This window comes from Bison bison, unplaced genomic scaffold (assembly GCF_000754665.1).
Source record: "Bison bison bison isolate TAMUID 2011002044 unplaced genomic scaffold, Bison_UMD1.0 scf7180017864456, whole genome shotgun sequence".
NCBI lineage: Eukaryota > Metazoa > Chordata > Mammalia > Artiodactyla > Bovidae > Bison > Bison bison.
Window position 1 is genome coordinate 30,407,902 of NW_011495018.1, and position 19,350 is coordinate 30,427,251.

General features: G+C 41.1%; 1 protein-coding gene across 1 annotated transcript; it reads left to right on the forward strand.

Annotated features, from left to right (window-relative positions):
* The first annotated feature begins 18 nt into the window (after positions 1 to 18).
* On the forward strand, positions 19 to 19,305 carry LOC105002727 (cytochrome c oxidase assembly protein COX15 homolog). Its single transcript, XM_010859544.1, has 9 exons — positions 19 to 220; positions 1,345 to 1,535; positions 3,956 to 4,078; positions 4,361 to 4,547; positions 9,566 to 9,733; positions 11,924 to 12,005; positions 13,716 to 13,870; positions 15,496 to 15,609; positions 16,667 to 19,305. The coding sequence occupies exons 1-9, from the start codon at positions 131 to 133 to the stop codon at positions 16,796 to 16,798; spliced, it is 1,242 nt and encodes a 413-aa protein (XP_010857846.1). The 5' UTR covers positions 19 to 130; the 3' UTR covers positions 16,799 to 19,305.
* The last annotated feature ends 45 nt before the right edge of the window (positions 19,306 to 19,350 follow it).

Sequence of the window (19,350 nt, forward strand, 5' to 3'; positions counted from 1 at the left end):
TGCTCGCTCCGGCCTTCCCAAAAGGAGGAGCTCGTTTGTGTGACCCGGAAGTGCTTCTTCCGCTGGTGGCGGAGAAAGGAGACCAGAGAGCACAGGAGGTTGAAGGTGGCGGTTGGGCACTGTTTATAGTATGCAGCGATTACTCTTTACGCCCTTGACGGCCTTGCTGGGGAGCCCGTGTCTCCGGCTCCTGGTTCCTAGGGTGGCGCCTAGAACACAGGTACTGCACTGCAGAGCACTGAGTCGCGGAAGCGGGCATGGGGTGAAAGGGCCAAGAGATATCCTCACACATCGCTCCTTGAAGTTGACAAGGCATTTCATTGTGTCTAGGGCTCCTGAGTCCGGATCCGGACCTACCACTTACTAGCTGTGTGCTGTTAGCCAAGTTGGGTAACCTTTTTGTGCCTCAATTTACTTTTCTGCAAAATGGGGATAATAGCACTTCATAAGTGTTGTGTTAATATACTCAGAGGTTTAGCACATAGTAAAAGCTCAGTGATTTTTACCCATATGTTTGATTTCTGCTCAAAGCTACTGGGTAGTCAGGTTAGGGACTGTAACTCCATTCTACAGAGAAGTAAATTGAGGCTGAATTTGTCTAAAGTTACTTAGTTAACTGGGCTTCGCAGGTGGCTCAGTGGTAAAGAATACACCTGCCAATGCAGAAGACTCAGGAGACTCGGGTTTGATCCCTGGGTCATGGAAGCAAGATAAAATATCAAGTCTCCTGCCCTAGAGAAAGTCACAGTTCATTTGTTTGTAACTCATTGGTCAAATCTTAAGGTCTTGTTATGTAAAGGAACTGTGTATGAAACGAAGTTTGTAGAAGCCAGACTGACCAGACACTGCTGTCCTCTAGCTTAGTGGGAGATAGAGACAACCTCTGTGTGCTAAATGATACATTGCTGTTAGATGGAGAGGTATAGTGTGCTGGGAGAGTGACCCAGCACATGTGTAGGGGGGTCTGGGAATACTTCCTAGAGGAGGTGATATCCAAGCTGAGATCTGTGATAGGTCAGTCAGGGGACAAGTAGAACCCCAGTTAGAGAAAAATCATACAAAAGAAAGAAAATAATCCTTATTTAATCCATATTTAGGTGTAGAGTCAAGTCTGGGAGAAATATGAGAGACAGAAGGTTCATGTAGTGTGGGGATGGATTGGAGGCAGGCAAACCAGTTTGGGGGTAGATGCAGCCCAGATAAGAGATGATGTTTTACCTGGACAGTAGCAGTGGAAATATGACCAGGGTACTTTATACCAGACACAATGAGACTGTGTGAGTAGCAGTGGAGTGAAGCCTTTTCCTCTTTCTCCAGTTGTAATTTGTCTGTCTTGATCCTTAGTGTGGTTGCAGTTGTGGGATCAGGCGCCCCTTGAGGCCAGGGCAATACAGCACTATCTCCGATGTAGCTTTGCAACCTGGAAGGGGTACAGTGTCCCTCCCTTCAAAGGCTGCTGAGCGGGTGGTGGGCCGATGGCTCCTGGTCTGCAGCGGGACAGTGGCTGGAGCAGTTATTCTTGGTGGAGTAACAAGGTGAGTAATTTGTTCATAGTCAGCTGTTTGGATCATCAGTAGACATGCAGGATGACGGAGGGGGAAGGGATCTTAGAAATCATCTAATCTAGCTCCCACATTTTAGCATACAGAAATTGAGGCCTATAGAAGGAACATGTCTGATGGCTTGCCCCACCATAGAACAGTTTAGAATTTTATTAATGCATGCATGCTGTAGAAGCCCTTCATAAAGACTGGTTCAGGTCTTAACTGTTAGCTGTGCATTGTTTGTGTATATTTCCCCCTACAATCAGAGTTCAGATTTGTCACAAAAATTTGTGTACAGTTTGTTTGGATTACATGCAAATAAGTTCCACATCTCACGGTTGGTTCCTGTGCATACTTCATGCTTGGTTGCTTCAGTCATGTCCGATGCTTCGCCACCCTTGGACTGTAGCCTACCAGGCTCCTCTGTCTATGGGATTCTCCAGGCAAGAATATTGCAGTGGGTTGCTATGCCCTCCTCCAGGGGATCTTCCCGACCCAGGGATCGAACCTGTGTCTCTTACATCTCCTCTATTGGCAGGCGGGTTCTTTATCACTAGCGCCATCTGGGAAGCCCATGCTGTTTCTTAGGTCTCTTTAAATCTATAGAGAGATATTATAGATTTGGATTCTACTCCCTCCACCTCCGCTACACCCTTTGCAGTTTTTTGCTATTGTTGAAGAAACCCAGGTCATTTGTACTTTGTAGTTTCTCACGGTCTGGATTTTGCTAATAGCATTTATGATATTTAACATGTTCCAAAAGCTATGACAAACCTAGACAGCATATTAAAAAGCAGAGACATCACTTTGCCAACAAAGTCCCATATACACAAAGCTATGGTTTTTCCAGTAGTCATATATGGATATGAGAGTGGGGCCATAATGAAGGCTGAGCACCGAAGCATCGATGCTTTCGAACTGTGGTGCTGAAGAAGACTCTTGAGAGTCCCTTGGACAACAAGGAAATCAAACCAGTCAAACCTAAAGGAAATCAGCCCTGAATATTCATTGGAAGGACTGATGCTAAAGCTGAAACTCTAATATTCTGGCCACCTGATGCAAAGAGCTGACTCACTGGAAAAGACCCTGATGCTGGGAAAGATTGAAGGCAGGAGGAGAAGGGGACGACAGAGGATGAGATGGTTGGATGGATCATCGACTGAATGGACATGAGTTTGAGCAAACTCGGGGAGGTAGTGAAGGACAGGGAAGCCTGGCGTGCTGCAGTCCGTGGGGTCGCAGAGTAGACATGACTGAGCACCTGAACAACAACAGCATTGTCCCCCATATTTCCTGTAGACACACTTGTTGCTTGGTTGGGTTCAGGTTGGGGACAGGGAGCAAAATACTTCATAGGTGACTGGATCATTCATAAATATCTGGTGTCTGTTAAAGATGTCAACAGCCCTTGATGATCATTGCCTAAATCTATTACTTCATTAGAGTTGCAAAATTGTAATAGGTATTTTATTAGCTCAACTATAAAGAAAAACTTTCTCTCATCAGTGATTTGGTTATGCTGAGGTACAACATGTTAGGAAAGGCAGGATAAACACTTAATTCCTTTCCCTTTATTTATCAATCTTCAAAGTAATAAGTTGGTTCCAAGCATTTTCCAAAAGTGACCAATAAAGTGAGTTTTTAAGTATTAATGAGCTCATAGGTTTAAATATATTAGATTTGTTTCAGTCCATTGCAGTGGTGATGATTTGCTCCAGTTGTCCTATCTTTAGTCAGTGGGAACCTCTTCAGATTGACTCCAGTCTTTCTGACAGGAACCTGGTAAACTCTGATCCCTTGCTTTCTGGGTAAGATGTTCCAGGCTTGTCTTGTACACATCCTGCCTCAAGCCTGAAGTTGGCTTTTTTACTTTTGGAACCCTGACCCCTTTTGGTGAAAATACTTTCTAGTGTTTTTAAAGTATGTCTTCCTCAAATTCTCTCTGCATTCCCTGTGCCCTTACCTTATGTGTTATGTAGGCTGTAATCAATAAGTTTTTATTTTTATTGTCTTTAAATTCACTCAGTAACCTCAACTGATTTATATCTGTATCAATCTCTTCCCCTTGTGTAAATAATATTGGCTATGCACTTCGGGCACATTTCTTTGGTCTAAGGGTTGATTTTATCTGTCAGGGAATGCTAGTGAAAGAAGTAAGGAGAGTTTGATGAAATAAAACAAGGAGTAAAGAAATTTGTACCTGATAGCAGCTCTTTCTGACAAAATTCTAAGCAGTAAGAAGAGAGCAAGTTGTCAAAAGAGGAAACAATGAAATGATACGTTTACTTTTATAGGGGTCAAGTTCAGATCTGCTTGCTACTGTAAACCATTTATGAGTAATCGAGTGTGGTGCACACACATATACACACTGAAATTTAACACATACACTCAAATTTCTTCCCTATCTTAAGGTTGACAGAGTCTGGCCTCTCAATGGTAGATTGGCATTTAATAAAGGAGATGAAGCCACCCACAAGCAAAGAGGAGTGGGAAGCAGAATTCCAAAAATATCAGCAATTTCCAGAATTTAAAATGTAAGTATTATAGAAAATTGGGTAAACATCCCAGTAGATCCACTCAATCTTTTTCTTATTTAAAACATTTCAGAACAGTAGGTTCTATTCTTCTTTGATATTTGATTTAGGGATGTTTAGCAAGCTTCCTACTCTAAACCTCCATTTTCAAAGTGATTCTGAGGTGGCTGATGAGGAAGATGGCAGACTGGTCAAGTTTCAAAACCAAGAATGTTCCTGCATTCTATCAGAAAATAAAAATCAGATGGATCTTTCTTATTTTTGACTTCTCTTTTCACCCAGCTTGAATCATGATATGACGCTGGCGGAATTCAAGTTCATCTGGTACATGGAGTACTCACACCGAATGTGGGGTCGCCTTGTAGGCCTTGCATACATCCTGCCTGCTGCCTACTTTTGGAAAAAGGGCTGGCTCACCCGTGGCCTGAAAGGACGTGTTCTTGCCCTCTGTGGTTTAGTTTGCTTCCAGGTGAGATTTACTCGAGTTTGGGAAAGCAGAAATGTTCTCAGGAGCTTCCTAGTGGGCATAGTTTTTAGTAAAGTAATCTTTGAAACAGTATAACAAAGGAGGTAAGAACGTGGATTTTGGTGTCATAGGCCTGGCTTCAAGGCCCAGCTCTGTCACCTAGTAGGGCATGTTGTCTAACCTCTGTAGGCTGTGCTTTCCTTACCTGTAAATGGGGAAAATAATAGACCCTAACGCTTAGGTTTTATGAAAATTAAAAAAGATCGTGATGTTAAGTACTTAGTGTCTGGAATCAGTAAGTCCTCAGTAAATATGTTTTTGTGTCACAAACTCAAAAACAGGGAATTGCAGTTTCTTTCCCATCATGGCGTGCTTTCTGCGTCCTTGGCCTCCTCCCTTTTTCTAACTTGCCTGCTCTATGGGGAAGTGGGATCCCCATGCTAGAATGGCTGTAGAAACAAATAGGGAAATTTCAAGAGAGAAACATTTTGTGGGATGAAGGATCTTTGAATACAGAGGTAACTGAGAGATGTTCAAGTATAAAGGGTGATTAAAGTTATGTAAGTTGAACTTCTCTTAAGGAAAAGAGTGATTTCTGCAGTTCTGGGGTTAGGGAAGCCTGAGAGCCAAGTAAAGGAATGTTAGAGAGGACACATGGGAGTATGTGTGTCAAGATACACAGGCTCTAAAGGAGAGTCTCAGAGCAGCGAAGAAATACCAAAATGTGGTCAGGAGGAAGCTAATTGGTTGATTTAAATCAAAGTGGTAAGAATACCAACTCACGATTAGGAATAAAGGAGGGAGATGGAAGAGACAAAATAGAAGGGATAGAAACAGATAATAGAGTTAGACATTAATAAAAACCTAATACAAACTAGGGATAGTTGGTGAAACAAAGTTTGTTTTAAAATTAAAAAAAAAAAACACTTAAGTCAGACTTTCAGGGAGGCAAACATTTGAAGATGGCAGATAGGATTTTAGGAGGAAGAAAGTGGGGGCTGGCAGATCACACTGTGAACGCCCTCATCTTCCAGCATGCTTGGCAGATGAAATCAAAGTAATTAGAACATCCAGGGTAATAGTGAAGGGGGAAGGAAATAGCCAAAAAGACCTTGAGGAGCATATGTTTATGTTGACATGATTCTGTTAGCTGGGGAGGGTTGGCGTGAAAGGGCTGTACCTTATCTGATATGAACTGACAGTTTGGTTAAATGAAGAGTCAGTTAAACAGGGAATCGTAGAATAATAATACATACCTTAAACTTTTGCACTTAAGCATGTACTTTCATTATAATTTTTTAAAAAAGGAGTAGAAATTTAGACACTGGCAAACCAATTTGCCTGAAAAACTTTACAGATTTTTATAACTTGCCCTCCCACAAACTTAATAATTGTCTGTTCCCACCTAACATGAGAATAATTGTTTTTAAGCAGTTATCTTTGTCAAGCTTCTCCAAAGCTTTCACAGTCTAGTTTAAGATTTTATCAAATCACCTGTCTTTTTACTTTCATATTTCACTATGTACATAATGTTAAATTATGTCAAGAATTTGTCCAAAAAGTTTTGTCCAAAATACACGTTTGTGTCCTTTTCTGTATTTGGCTCTTCAGGTCAGTTCAATTACTCAGTCGTGTCCGACTCCTTGCGACCCCATGGACTGCATGCAGCACGTCAGGCCTCCCTGTCCATCACCAACTCCCGGAGTTCACTCAAACTCATGTCCATCGAGTCCGTGATGCCATGCAACCATCTCATCTTCTGTCGTCCCCTTCTCCTCCTGCCTTCAATCTTTCCCAGCATCAGGGTCTTTTCAGATGAGTTAGTTCTTCCCATCAGGTGGCCAAAGTATTGGAGTTTCAGCTTCAACATCAGTCCTTCCAATGAATATTCAGGACTGATTTCCTTTAGGATGGACCAGTTGGATCTCCTTGCAGTCCAAGGGACTCTCAAGAGTCTGCTCCAGCACCACAGTTCAAAGCATCAATTCTTCATCACTCAGCTTTCTTTATAGTCCAACTCTCACATCCATATATGACTACTGGAAAAATCATAGCTTTGACTAGACAGATCTTTGTTGGCAAAGTAATGTCTCTGCTTTTTAATATGCTGTCTAGATTGGTCATAACTTCTCTTCCAAAGAGCAAGCGTTTTTTAATTTCATGGCTGTAGTCACCATCTGCAGTGATTTTGGAGCCTAAAAAGTAAAGTCTGTCACTATTTCCACTATTTCCCCATCTATTTGCCATGAAGTGATGGGACTGGATGCCATGATCTTGGTTTTCTGGATTTTGTGTTTTAAGCCAACTTTTACACCCTCCTCTTTCACTTGTACGAAGAGGCTCTTTAGTTCTTTTTCACTGTCTGCCCTAAGGGTGGTGTCATCTGCATATCTGAGGTTATTGATATTTCTCCCAGCAATCTTGATTCCAGCTTGTGCTTCATCCAGCCCAGCATTTCTTATGATGTACTCTGCATATAAGTTAAATAAGCAGGGTGACAGTATATAGCCTTGGCGTACTCCTTTCCTGATTTGGAACCAGTCTGTCTAACTGATGCTTGCTGACCAACATACAGATTTCTCAAGAGGCAGGTCAGGTGGTCTGGTATTCCCATTTCTTTCAGAATTTTCCAGTTTGTTGTGATCCACACAGTCAAAGGCTTTGGCATAGTCAATAACGCAGAAGTAGATGTTTTTCTGGAGCTCTCTTGCTCTTTCAGTGATCCAGTGGATTTTGGCAATTTGATCTCTGGTTCCTCTGCCTTTTCTAAATCCAGCTTAAACATCTGGAAGTTCATGGTTCATGTACTGTTGCAGCCGGGCTTGGAGAATTTTGAGCATTACTTTACTAGCATGTGAGATGCGTGCAATTGTGTGGTAGTTTAAGCATTCTTTAGCATTGCCTTTCTTTGGGACTGGAATGAAAACTGACCTTTTCCAGTCCTGTGACCACTGCTGAGTTTTCCAAATTTGCTGGCCTATTGAGTGCAGCACTTTCACAGCATCATCTTTTAGGATTTGAAATAGCTCAACTGGAATTCCATCACCTCCACTAGCTTTGTTCATAGTGATGCTTCCTGAGGCCCACTTGACTTCGCACTCCAGAATGTCTGGCTCTAGGTGAGTGATCATACCATCGTGATTATCTGGGTCGTAAAGATCTTTCTTGTATAGCTCTTCTCTGTATTCTTGCACCTCATCTTAATATCTTCTGCCTCTGTTAGGTCCATACCATTTCTGTCCTTTATTGTGCCCATCTTTGCATGAAATGTTCCTTTGCTATCTCCGATTTTCTTGAAGAGATCTCTAGTCTTTCCTATTCTATTGTTTTCCTCTATTTCTTCGCATTGATCGCTGAGGAAGGCTTTCTTATCTCTCCTTGCTGTTCTTTGGAACTTCGCATTCAGATGCTTATATCTTTCCTTTTCTCCTTTGCCTTTCATTTCTCTTCTTTTCACAGCTATTTGTAAGGCCTCCTCAGACAGCCATTTTGCCTTTTTGCATTTCTTTTTTTGGGGGATGGTCTTGAGCCCTGCCTCCTGTACAGTGTCACAAACCTCCATCCATAGTTCTTCAGGCACTCTATCAAATCTAATCCCTTGAATCTATTTGTCACTTCCACTGTATAATCGTAAGGGATTTAATTTAGGTCATACCTGAATGGTCTAGTGATTTTCCCTCCTTTCTTCATTTTCAGTCTGAATTTGGTAATGAGTTTGTGAACTGAGCCACAGTCAGGTTCCGGTCTTGTTTTTGCTGACTGTATAGAGCTTCTCCATCTTTGGCTGCAAAGAATATAATCAGTCTGATTCGGTATTGACCATCTGGTGATGTCCATGTGTAGCGTCTTCTTTTGTGTTGTTGGAAGAGGGTGTTTGCTATGACCAGTGCTTTCTGTTGGCAAAACTCTATTAGCCTTTGCCTGGCTTCATTCTGTTCTCCAAGGCCAAATTTGCCTGTCATTCCAGGTGTTTCTTGACTTCCTACTTTTGCATTCCAGTCCCCTATAATGAAAAGGACATCTTTTTGGGGTGTTAGTTCTAGAAGGTCTTGTAGGTCTTCATAGAACCCTTCAGCTTCAGCTTCTTCAACATTACTGGTGGGAACATAGACTTGGATTACTGTGATATTGAATGGTTTGCCTTGGAAATGAACAGATCATTCTGTTGTTTTTGAGATTGCATCCAAGTACTGCATTTCAGACTCTTGTTGACTATGATGGCAAGAGTGAATGTCAACTTTTTAGGCATCAATGAACTAAAATGGACTGGAATAGGTGAATTTAACTCAGATGACCATTATATCTACTACTGTGGGCAACAGTTCCTTAGAAGAAATGGAGTAGCCATCATATTTGGCTCTACTTCAGTTCAATTAAATTCACTCAGTCGTGTCTGACTGTTTGTGATCCCATGGACTACAGCACGCCAAGCTTTCCTGTCCATCACCAACTCCCAGAACTTGCTCTAACTCGTGTCCACTGAGTTGGTGATGCCATCCAACCATCTCATCTTCTGTCGTCCCTTCTCCTCCTGCCTTCAGTCTTTCCCAGCGTCAGGATCTTTACCAGTGAATTCTTCACATCAGGTGTCCAAAGTATTGGAGGTTCAGCTTCAGCATCAGTCCTTCCAATGAATATTCAGGACTGATTTCCTTTAGGATTGACTGGTTTGGTCTTCTTGAGTCCAAGACTCTCTAGAGTCTTCTCCAACACCACACTTCAAAAGCATCAATTCTTCGGCTCTCAGCTTCTTTATGGTCCAACTCTCACATCCATACCTGACTACTGGAAAAACCACAGCTTTGACTATAGGCTTCTACTCCAATAAAATGTTAATCTAAACAGTGGTCAAGTATTTATGGTGCTGTATGTGGAAATTGGGTAGGTCTCAATTCCTGGGTTCCTAGGGATGTGGCAGCATATGGAAAGGAGGGGTCAGAGGATACTCGTTTTCTCAGGGAGTCAAGTTGTATAGACAGCTTCAATCTTGTTTTGTTTACCCTTTTTCTTTGTGATTGTAGGGCCTGTTGGGATGGTATATGGTAAAAAGTGGATTAGAAGAAAAACCAGATTCCCATGACATCCCTCGAGTCAGTCAGTACCGCCTTGCTGCCCATCTGGGATCAGCCCTTGTGCTCTACTGTGCCAGCTTATGGACCTCGCTCTCCTTGCTGCTTCCTCAGCACAAGGTAAAGTCAGTCTGTATTGTTTACCACACGTGTGGACAGGGTCAGAGATGGAAATTCTGGTCCTACATGGAAGTTCCATGTCAAAACGCATACATTCCCTTAGCAACATCGATCAGTTTACTAGAAGATGGATATAACCAAAGTTTAGAGAAACAGTGAACTCTGAGACTCTGGATAGCTTCAGGATGGCAAAGTAAAACCTGCACTTATGCTTTGGAGCAGGAGTGGCTTATTCAAAGGATAATTAGTATAGGAACCAAATATTTTGTCAGCATTGCCAATCAAGAAAAAGATGAAAACATGAGTTTTAGTAAAAGAAGGAATGAATACCAGCAATGACAGAATGATCTCTGTTCCAAGGCAAACCATTCACTATCACAGTAATCCAAGTCTGTGTCCCCACCAGTCATGTTGAAGAAGCTGAAGTTGAACAGTTCTGTGAAGGCCTATAAGACCTTCTAGAACTAACATCCAGAAAAGATGTCCTTTTCATTATAGGGGACTGGAAGTTGACCACTTGACTGTGATTCCCAGTGGGATGATGGTGGAGAGGTGAGGAAGGCCAGAATGAGAGTTGCTGGTGGACCTTAGTGGCGTACAAAGGCCATGTTAAGTTGTTTATTCTTTCCATGGGGACCCTACCGTTCAGCAGATCTGACAATATAGTAAACCATAGTGATCTCACCTAAAAGTATTTTCTCTGTATGCTGATTAAAAGGAAATACATTTTAAAATGCATATTATTTTAGGTGTCAAAGTCATGGTTGGCCTGAATAACCTGTTCATGGAGTGAGGTTTAGGTTGATAGTAGGACTTTTAAGTAGAATCATCTCGTAGGTACCTGGAGCCAGTGATCTGGATCCCAGTAAGAATAGGAGTTGTTGACTAGGCACTCATCCCACAGGGAAGCCAGATGGGGTTGAAACATTGGTATAGTAGGTGATTGACATCTGACTAGTTCCTATTCTTACTTTCAAAGTCAGACTTATAAAACTAATCTACATCTATAGCTGTACATCCTAACAACCCATTCTTTTTTTCCACTTCTTGTCATCCGGCTTCCCCATCCATATCCGTCTACACATTGACTCCTACACTTGCACATATCAAGTGTACAGTACTTAGTATAGTCTCCTAAGTACTCCTAACTGAATGGTACTCTTAAAGGTTACCAATGACTCTTTAATTATTAATTGTTCTTCTCTTTTTGTTTATTTATATTCCACTAATTACAGAAAGGATTTGAGATGATAGTCAACCATATAGAACTGTGCTGTCCAGCACAATAGCTCCTAGCCACTATTGCTATTTAAATTCTAATTAAAATTAAGTAAATATAACTTTGTATAAACAAACTTGTTATCTACTTAAACTTTAAATAAAATTAACTTAAAAATTTTTTTCACTTGCTCTAGCCGCTTTTTAGATCCTCCATAGCCACATAATGACAGCACGGATAATAGAACTTTTCTATTATTACAGAAAATTCTAATGGCCAGTGCTGATACACTGTCCTATGAAATCTTAGTCATGGTACCTAACTCCTCACATACTAGATTGTAAATCATTTGAGGGCAGCACTCTGGCTTTCCTTTGTATCTTTCCTTTATGTTTATCTGTGCTCATTTTGCCTGTATATAAAGTTCTTGCTAAATATTTGTTGATTTACTGATTATTATCACAAGCTGGCTACAGTAGAATAAAAACAATTTACCCAAAACACTAACTGCAAGAATCTCTACTCTACTCTACTCTCTCTACAGTTTTGATTCTGATTATATTTGCTAAACACTAAATATTACACATGACTTGAAAATCCAGTTCTTTACCTTAAGCCACATCATTTTAACCATGCTGAAATGGCTTTCCCTGAACAATGCAAATCATTCCATTCCTGAACAGATGTATATTGAATACCTATATGCCGTCTACTGGGCTAGGATTACTGTAGTAAGCAAGTGAAATGGCAGTTCCTGTCTTCAGAAAACTTACAAGGTAGCAGGGAAGACAAATAGTAAATGTATACATTTAATAAAATTTAGATAAAGTAGAATGTCTTCTGCGAGTGCTTAACCTAGTCTAGGAGTCAGAGAAGATCTGGCCTCAGATTGTCCCTACAGTTGGTCCTTGGAGATCTTTCTGCCTTTCCTAATTCCTGCAGTCAGTGTCTCTGGCAATTTTCTCATTTAGTTGACTGAGACGCGTCAGCTCCTGCGGTTGAGACGGTTTGCTCACGGAACTGCAGGCCTGGTGTTCCTTACGGCTCTCTCAGGTAGGACTCTTAGCAAAGGTGGCCTAACTTATCTTCAGGTGGGATCTCTTGCCTAATGCTTTCCTCCTGCATCTTTATATCTCCTTCTCACACCTGCCTCTCTCATACCCACCATCTTTACCCTCTTGTCTTCTATTCCTTCCTTCCCCAAATCCTGCTTTTCAGTTAGTTGAACAAAAATATTGAACATGTACTTGGATCCAAACTCTAGGTTCAAATCCTGGCTTTACCTTCTATAAACTATATGACCTTGGACAAGCTATGTAACCTGTCTGGGCCTCAGTGACCTCATCTATAAAATGGGGAAGATGATAATAGTTTAAGTAATATATGTGAAGTATTTAGCACCTCACATGTAGCAAAGGCTATGTAAGTGTTAGCTGTTGTTATCATATAAACATTATTGTTATTACATTATACCAAGATAGGTCAGACGAAAGCCTGCCCTCAAAGACGGCCTTTAGGTGAAGAGTTTATTGGGGCAAAGAGACTAAAACAGATCTCTTTCATTCTTTAAATCACAGCTCTACCTTTCTTACTCTAGACCTGCCCTGTACAATAATCACTAGCTTCATGTGACTATTGAAGCTTAAGTTAATTAAAAGCAAATAAAATTTAGTTTCTCAGTCACAGTAGCCACATTTCAAGTGCTCAGTAACCACAATGGGTGGCTTGCAGCTGTTGACTGGATGGATGACAGATACAGAACATTTCCATCATTGCAGAAAGTTTGATTGGACAGCACAGCTCTAAATAAAACCATCAAACCAGTGATCCCACCCAAATCTCCCTCCCCCTTTTTTTGATGGAAGAACATGAATTTTGACTTTATAAATGCAATTTAGAAAAATAAGGAATATGATTTACCATACCTGAATCTTCTGTGATCATAAATAATGGATCAGTTATCCATTAAATTCTTTGTGTGTTTATCCAGGGTTTAGTTTATAAGATTTTTTTGAGCACTTGGGGAAGACAGATAAATAAAACCCATAACATGCTAGATGATGTTGAGTGCTGCAAAGAAAATAAAGCAAGATAAGGGGATAGACGTGGGGTTGGGGAGTGCTATCTTACAGAGGATTATTGGAGAGATCTCTTTGATAAAGTGACATTTAAGTGGAAACTTGACGTGAAAGAGTAAATTAACTAGTTCCGAATAGATCAGTTGGCGGTAGGGAAGCGAGGCAGTAAGGAGAATGCATATCACAGTCAGTAAAAGAACTTTTCCAAATATTCCTCTCTCTAGAGCTTCTCATCCACCCTCTAGGGGAGGCATGCCAGAATCTTGGGGTGGAAGTAGGTGAGCATGCAAGTTTTTTTTTTTAAGTTTCCATGGTGTATTCCATGGTGAATACAGCAGGGTTTGAGAACCCCTGCTGTAGATCTTTCTATTCTCTGACTATTCCTTTTGTCTAACTCTGAGATAATAAACATTTTCTATGTTGGAACTTCCCTGGTGGCTCAGAGGGTAAAGAATCTGCCTACAGTGCAGATTGAAACCCGGGTTTAGTCCCTAGGTTAGGAAGATCCCGTGGAGAAGGGAATGGTTACCCATTCCAGTATTCTTGCCTGCAGAATTCCATGGACAGAGGAGCCTGGCGGGCTACAGTCCATGGGGTCACAAAGGGAACTTTCACTTTCATGTCAAAACTAGTATTTGATCTCTTCTTTCTCTCATTTTAATAAATATTATTTATTGGAACCCAGGGGCTTTTGTGGCAGGGCTGGATGCTGGACTTGTTTACAACTCCTTCCCCAAGATGGGAGAATCTTGGATCCCAGAGGATCTCTTTACCTTCTCCCCTCTCCTGAGGAATGTTTTCGAGAATCCCACCATGGTGCAGTTTGATCACCGGGTTCTGGTAAGTCTGGCGGTTACTGGCTACTACACATAAGGAGCCTCTCACAGGCTCTGGGTGTCTGAAGCACTGCTAGCAACATTGAGATGGTAGAGTGGGTACTAGAATTCTTTTTAGAAGAAATTTAGTACCAGTTTTCTGATGTGATGTTTTTGTCTTAACTATCCACATGCCTCTAGCCAAATTCTGATTTGCAGGATACTGCCAGCTTTTTAAAGTTAATTCTCCTCAATCCTGCACATGCAGAGAAGAGTCATTTTAGCAGAAATGAGGCTAAGTAGAGAAGAGAGTGTAAAGACAGTGGTTGCTGAACACATAGCCATCAGGACTGCACCAAGACCCCAAGGAGCTAAGAGCATCATAAATACTCATCTTATTTAAGCTAATATTTATTAAGGACCTACTGTGAGTCATGTTAAGATTGCTTGGTGGCCTGAGCATGGTAAATCAGAGCCCAGGGAAAGGTTAGTGGCAGGGAGACCTGGGAGAAGCAGTGGTGCTATTGTAGTGAGGCTGTGAGAGTGACAAGGTTCAGGGCTTCATGGTAGGACCCAGACTTGAGAAGATGAATCCGAAAGAGGTTGTTGTGATTAGAAGACTGGCTGCAGGAACAGAAGTGAAGAAAGATCAAAGGCGATCCTAGAGTTTCTTCTGTGGCATGTTTAAAGCACACCAGCAGGAATGGGACTATTGAAATGAGTGTTGAGCTAGGGACAGAGGATGTCATCAGACTGAGGTACGTTGAGCGTGAGATAACAGTAGGGCACCCAGAGAGAGGGGCCCAGGGGCCTCATATCCAGAGGGAACGCTGGGGCTAAGGCAAGTTACCTTGTGTGGGGTCAGTCTCCACTGCCACACAGCATCTTGGAATAAGTAAAATCTGGTTGAAATTGGATGGCTATGAAGAGAAAAAGATGTGAAATTGGTATAGAAAATGATAGAAAACATTTTCCTCAATATCATGGAAGGTCGGAAATCCTACTGCCAGCTCCAGACTCTCTTTCTAAAGTGGAAATGAAAAGGAAACTTTAGATCTTTTTAACACTAGCTAGAAGAATCACCACCTCCTCTACTCATAGCCCAGGAAAACAGTAACTCTCACGTGCTGGGGTCAGCCTTGTTTTAACAATACAGGATTAGAATAGAGATAAAATTAGGGATAAATAAGAGGATGAGACGGTTGGATGGCATCACCGACTCAATGGACATGAGTTTGGGTAAACTCCGGGAGTTGGTGATGGACAGGGAGGCCTGGTGTGCTGTGGTTCATGGGGTCGCAGAGATTCCGACACGACTGAGCAACTGAACTGAATTGATGCAAAGAGTAATTTAAAACCTGAGGGCCCCACCGGGCAGACACCCACATTGGAAGGTGGGTAAGATTGCTGAGAGACAGTCAGTGTGTATAAAGTACAGAAACTTTAAGTGGAGCCACGCCTCCATTGTACTGAAGTGGCGAGCAGAAGAGGAGCAGGGAAGAGCTTGAGTCACTAGGTGGTTCTCTGCCTGGGAGGGGAAAGTGTTTAGTAGTTACTCAGTGGATCTGGGGGAATTAGCTGTAAGGTGAGCAGAAACCAGGGGGTAGGACATTCTTTTTGGCACCTGATGAGACTCTTTCTACCCTCCAGGGCATCGCTTCAGTTACTGCCGTTACAGTACTCTACTTCCTCTCCCGAAGAATTCCCCTTCCTCGAAGGACCAAGATAGCAGCCACCACTCTGCTGGCTTTGGCATATACACAGGTATAAACCACTTCTTTTGATTCTGAAGGTATCCCCAGAACAAAATTTAAAAAGAAAGGTGACAGTTCAGGATGGGGAACACATGTATACCTGTGGCAGATTCATTTTGATATTTGGCAAAACTAATACAATTATGTAAAGTTTAAAAATAAAATAAAATTTAAAAAAAAAAAAAAAGGTGACAGGCTAGGAGAAAATATTTATAATAGACAAAAAGATGAACAACCAGAAAATAAAATAAATAAAGGATATTAAGACACAATTCTCAAAAGAGAAATGATGAATGGCCAGTAAATATGAAAAATTCTTTAGCATCACTCATGATCAGAGAGGAACAAATTAAAGCACTGTGTGCCATTTTGTACCTGTCAGATTGGAAAAAAATGAAAAAAAAATCAGATATTGGCATGGGTATAGGAAAACATACATTTGTATGTTCTTGGTGAGAGCATGCTTTGTTATAGCTTTTTTTTGAGGGCATCTGGCAATATTTTTTGAAGTGTTAAAATGTTTAGTCCTTTGATCAACCACATTGGCTTATTTTTGCCTGTCCTGGAGATACTCTAATGCACAAAGAGCTGTTCCCAGGAAATTCATTATGGAATTACTGTGATAAGTGAAAAATTAGAAAGCACCTAAATAAACATCTATGATATAGCCATACTGTGGAATACTGTACAGTTTAAAATAATAAGATCTCAAGACATACATTGTTACATGAAAAAAAAAAAGCAAATGACAGAGCAATCTACTTTTTAAAAGCTGTTAGGTTTTTCTTTAAACATGTATATAAAAATACAAGTGTGGGAAACTGGTAACAGTGGCTACCTTTGGGGAAGAGAACAGGGCTAGATGAAGGATAATTAGGGGAATTTTAGTTTTATCTAATTTGAATTTCTTTTATTGTAAGTCTATTTCCTTGTGAAATTTTAAAATATATTCTTTGAATTTCTGAGGGGAAAGTGTGGAGGGTTTGTGTCTGGTTATCCATGCCAGTCACTTCAGTTCTGAATGTGTGTTTCCTCCTTGGCTTACTGCTTGCTTTTCTTTGTGACAGGTGGGCTTGGGCATTAGTACTCTGCTGATGTATGTCCCAACTCCTTTGGCTGCCACTCACCAGTCGGGCTCCCTGGCTCTGCTCAGTGTTGCCCTTTGGCTCATGAATGAACTCCGAAGAGTCCCAAAATAATTCTCAGAGGATCAGCTTCCTAGGACTGAAACTGTGCTTTTGAGAGATCATCAGAAAGCACAAGAATTTGAGCTTTTCTAAGAGGAGGACCTTGGTATACTGGGTGGTTTCCAAGTTGGTCAAGTTATTTAAATTCTTTGCCTGTTTTGGGGACAATCTACTGGATCAAGCAAGTCATTAAGTGTGGTTATGCTTAAGGTTCCTTTTTAAATCTGTTGAAAATCAGATTTAATGTAGAGAAAGAATTTTCTGTCATTTGCTTCTTAACAGGTTGTGTGTCAGTTTTCTCAAATGTTGACAAGCTGTTGGTTCTACATGCATAATCTGTTTCCTTGACCTGAGTTCTGGATTCTGCCTGAGTAGAAATTCTTACAATCTCAACTGTACTTCCATCAGGTAGAGATTCAAATGGATGGATTGGCATACCCTAACGTCAGATAGCCTTCAGCAAGAAATAGCTGTTTTCTTCCAGTGTCTTGATTTTCAAAACGGGGGAAAGCACTAACTAGTTTCTCTTGTGATAGGGCTGTTAATCATCACTACATGAGACAAATGGAGAATAGTATAAATCAGTTCCTGAAAGGGTTTCCTGAGAGCCTTATGGATAAGAAAAATACAGTCTTGATGGTGTAGTACCTGGACATCTCTTTGGTTATTTAAACAAAGTACTGACTAATGAATTGGTGTGATTTTGGCCTCTGTTGATATTTCACAGGGCTCTGTCTTATTATTCAACATTTTTAAATCAGCAATTTGGATGAAGGCATCACAAAGACCATATTTGAGGATGGAGCAACCCAACATTGCTGATACAGTAGATGACAATCACAAAACAGCTCCAGAGTGACATCATCAAGATGAAATTAAACCAGTCATAAATGTAACATCTTCATTTAAATAGGTTATGTAAGTTTAGGATAGAGAAAACTAGCTTCTTATCGTCTTCATCTAAAAAAAGACTGAGGGACTTCAGTTGGACACAGGCTTAGTATGAACCAACCATGAGATGACACTGGTAAAAACTAGTGTTGTTTAAGATTCTATGAATAGAAGTGTCACAGCCATAGTCAGAACACCACACTGCAAGTGCTGCATTGTATTCTGGGTACTGCATGTTTTAAGGAGGATACTCACCAGCATGTATGTATCAAGAGGCAGGAACCAGGACAGCAAGGAGTCCAGAACCCGTTTCATACCAGGAATACTTGAAAGAACTAGGAGTATTCGGCTGGAGAACATTTAGAGAGACAGCAAGAATCCTGCCCTTGACGAGTTGAAGCCCCTTCTTGCAGAAGGAATGAGCTTTCTTTGTGCTGCAGAGCTGGGAGCAGTGGGTAAAAGTTGCAGAAAGTTAGTTTTTAGTTTTGTAGAAGGTAGGAGCCACCTGGACCAAATCAGATGCCTGCTAGGGCAGGCTGGTGCAAACAGGTGAACCAGAGAGCAGGTGCCTGTCAAGGGGCTAAACCTCTGCTGAGTGCTAACCTGTTGCTGCTCTGCGGGTCCAATTGTGAGATCTGACTTTTCAGACAAACCAAACATCCAGATTTTTATGTGAATGGTCTCAAGTTTTTTAGAACATTATGCAGGCTAAACAGATCTGGGAGCCATAAATGACGTTAAGATGTGCCCCTGTACAGCTGCTAGACTAATGATCACAGTTCCCTTTCAACTCCAGTATCCTCTGGGTTTCAGTGTGACCAACAGTGTATCATCCTCAAGTGGTTCTTAACAAAATAGAAGTAGCAGTTTGTGTTTGATTTTTTTGTTAATAAAAATCCTGGCCAGGAAACAGCTTTTGCTGTTCCCAGAAGTGGTTCCCAGCTTCTCTCACATTAGAATCTTTCAGAATCCTGACCCTAGCCTTAGCAATGATCAGTTAATTCACAATCTCTGAAAGCCATAATTAGCAAATTCCTTGGGTGATTCTGATGTGCTGACAAGTTTGGGAACCACTAGTAGCCCTAGTAGCCTACTTATGTTAGAAAGTTCTGAGCAGCTTATTCCCATTCCCTCCAAATTTCCACCTCACCCTATCTCATTTATCCACTGTGTTGATACTGGTTAGTGCGCCAGCGGGGTATCACCTCTTCCAGATAGAATTCTCTAAAGAAAGACAGCTGCAGTCACTGGGCAGGTTCCCAAACTATCATCTCCTGATCCCCAAATTAAGGTTGTTCTTAGTTAATAATTGAGTCTGGAGAGGGCAGTCTGATCCAGCTCAACCATATGCTAATGATGCTATTGTTCCCTCCCCCCCGCCAAAAAAAAAAGCATGAAATGAATTAAATAATTTCAAGTTGCAGATGTTTTACTTCATTTTTTTTTTATTAAAGATGAGTAAGTTTGGAAAAACAGATCTGATTGCATTTAGTGATATAACTTTGTTAATGCCCATCTCTAAGCTCCTGGTGAGTGGATATTATCTGAATTATTTTGTTTGCATTATTCCCAGCACCAGACACATACCACCAAATATTGTATGAATAAATGGAAAATGGATGATTACAGACTGATGTCCCAGACACTGCTTTCAAATTAAGTCATCATACCCA

Coding starts and splice junctions, on each gene's coding strand:
- LOC105002727 (XM_010859544.1), top strand. CDS start 131: ATGCAGCGATTACTCTTTACGCCCTTGACGGCCTTGCTGGGGAGCCCG. Junction 12,006..13,715: donor GTTCCTTACGGCTCTCTCAG/GTAGGACTCTTA, acceptor ATTGGAACCCAG/GGGCTTTTGTGGCAGGGCTG. Junction 15,610..16,666: donor TGGCTTTGGCATATACACAG/GTATAAACCACT, acceptor TCTTTGTGACAG/GTGGGCTTGGGCATTAGTAC.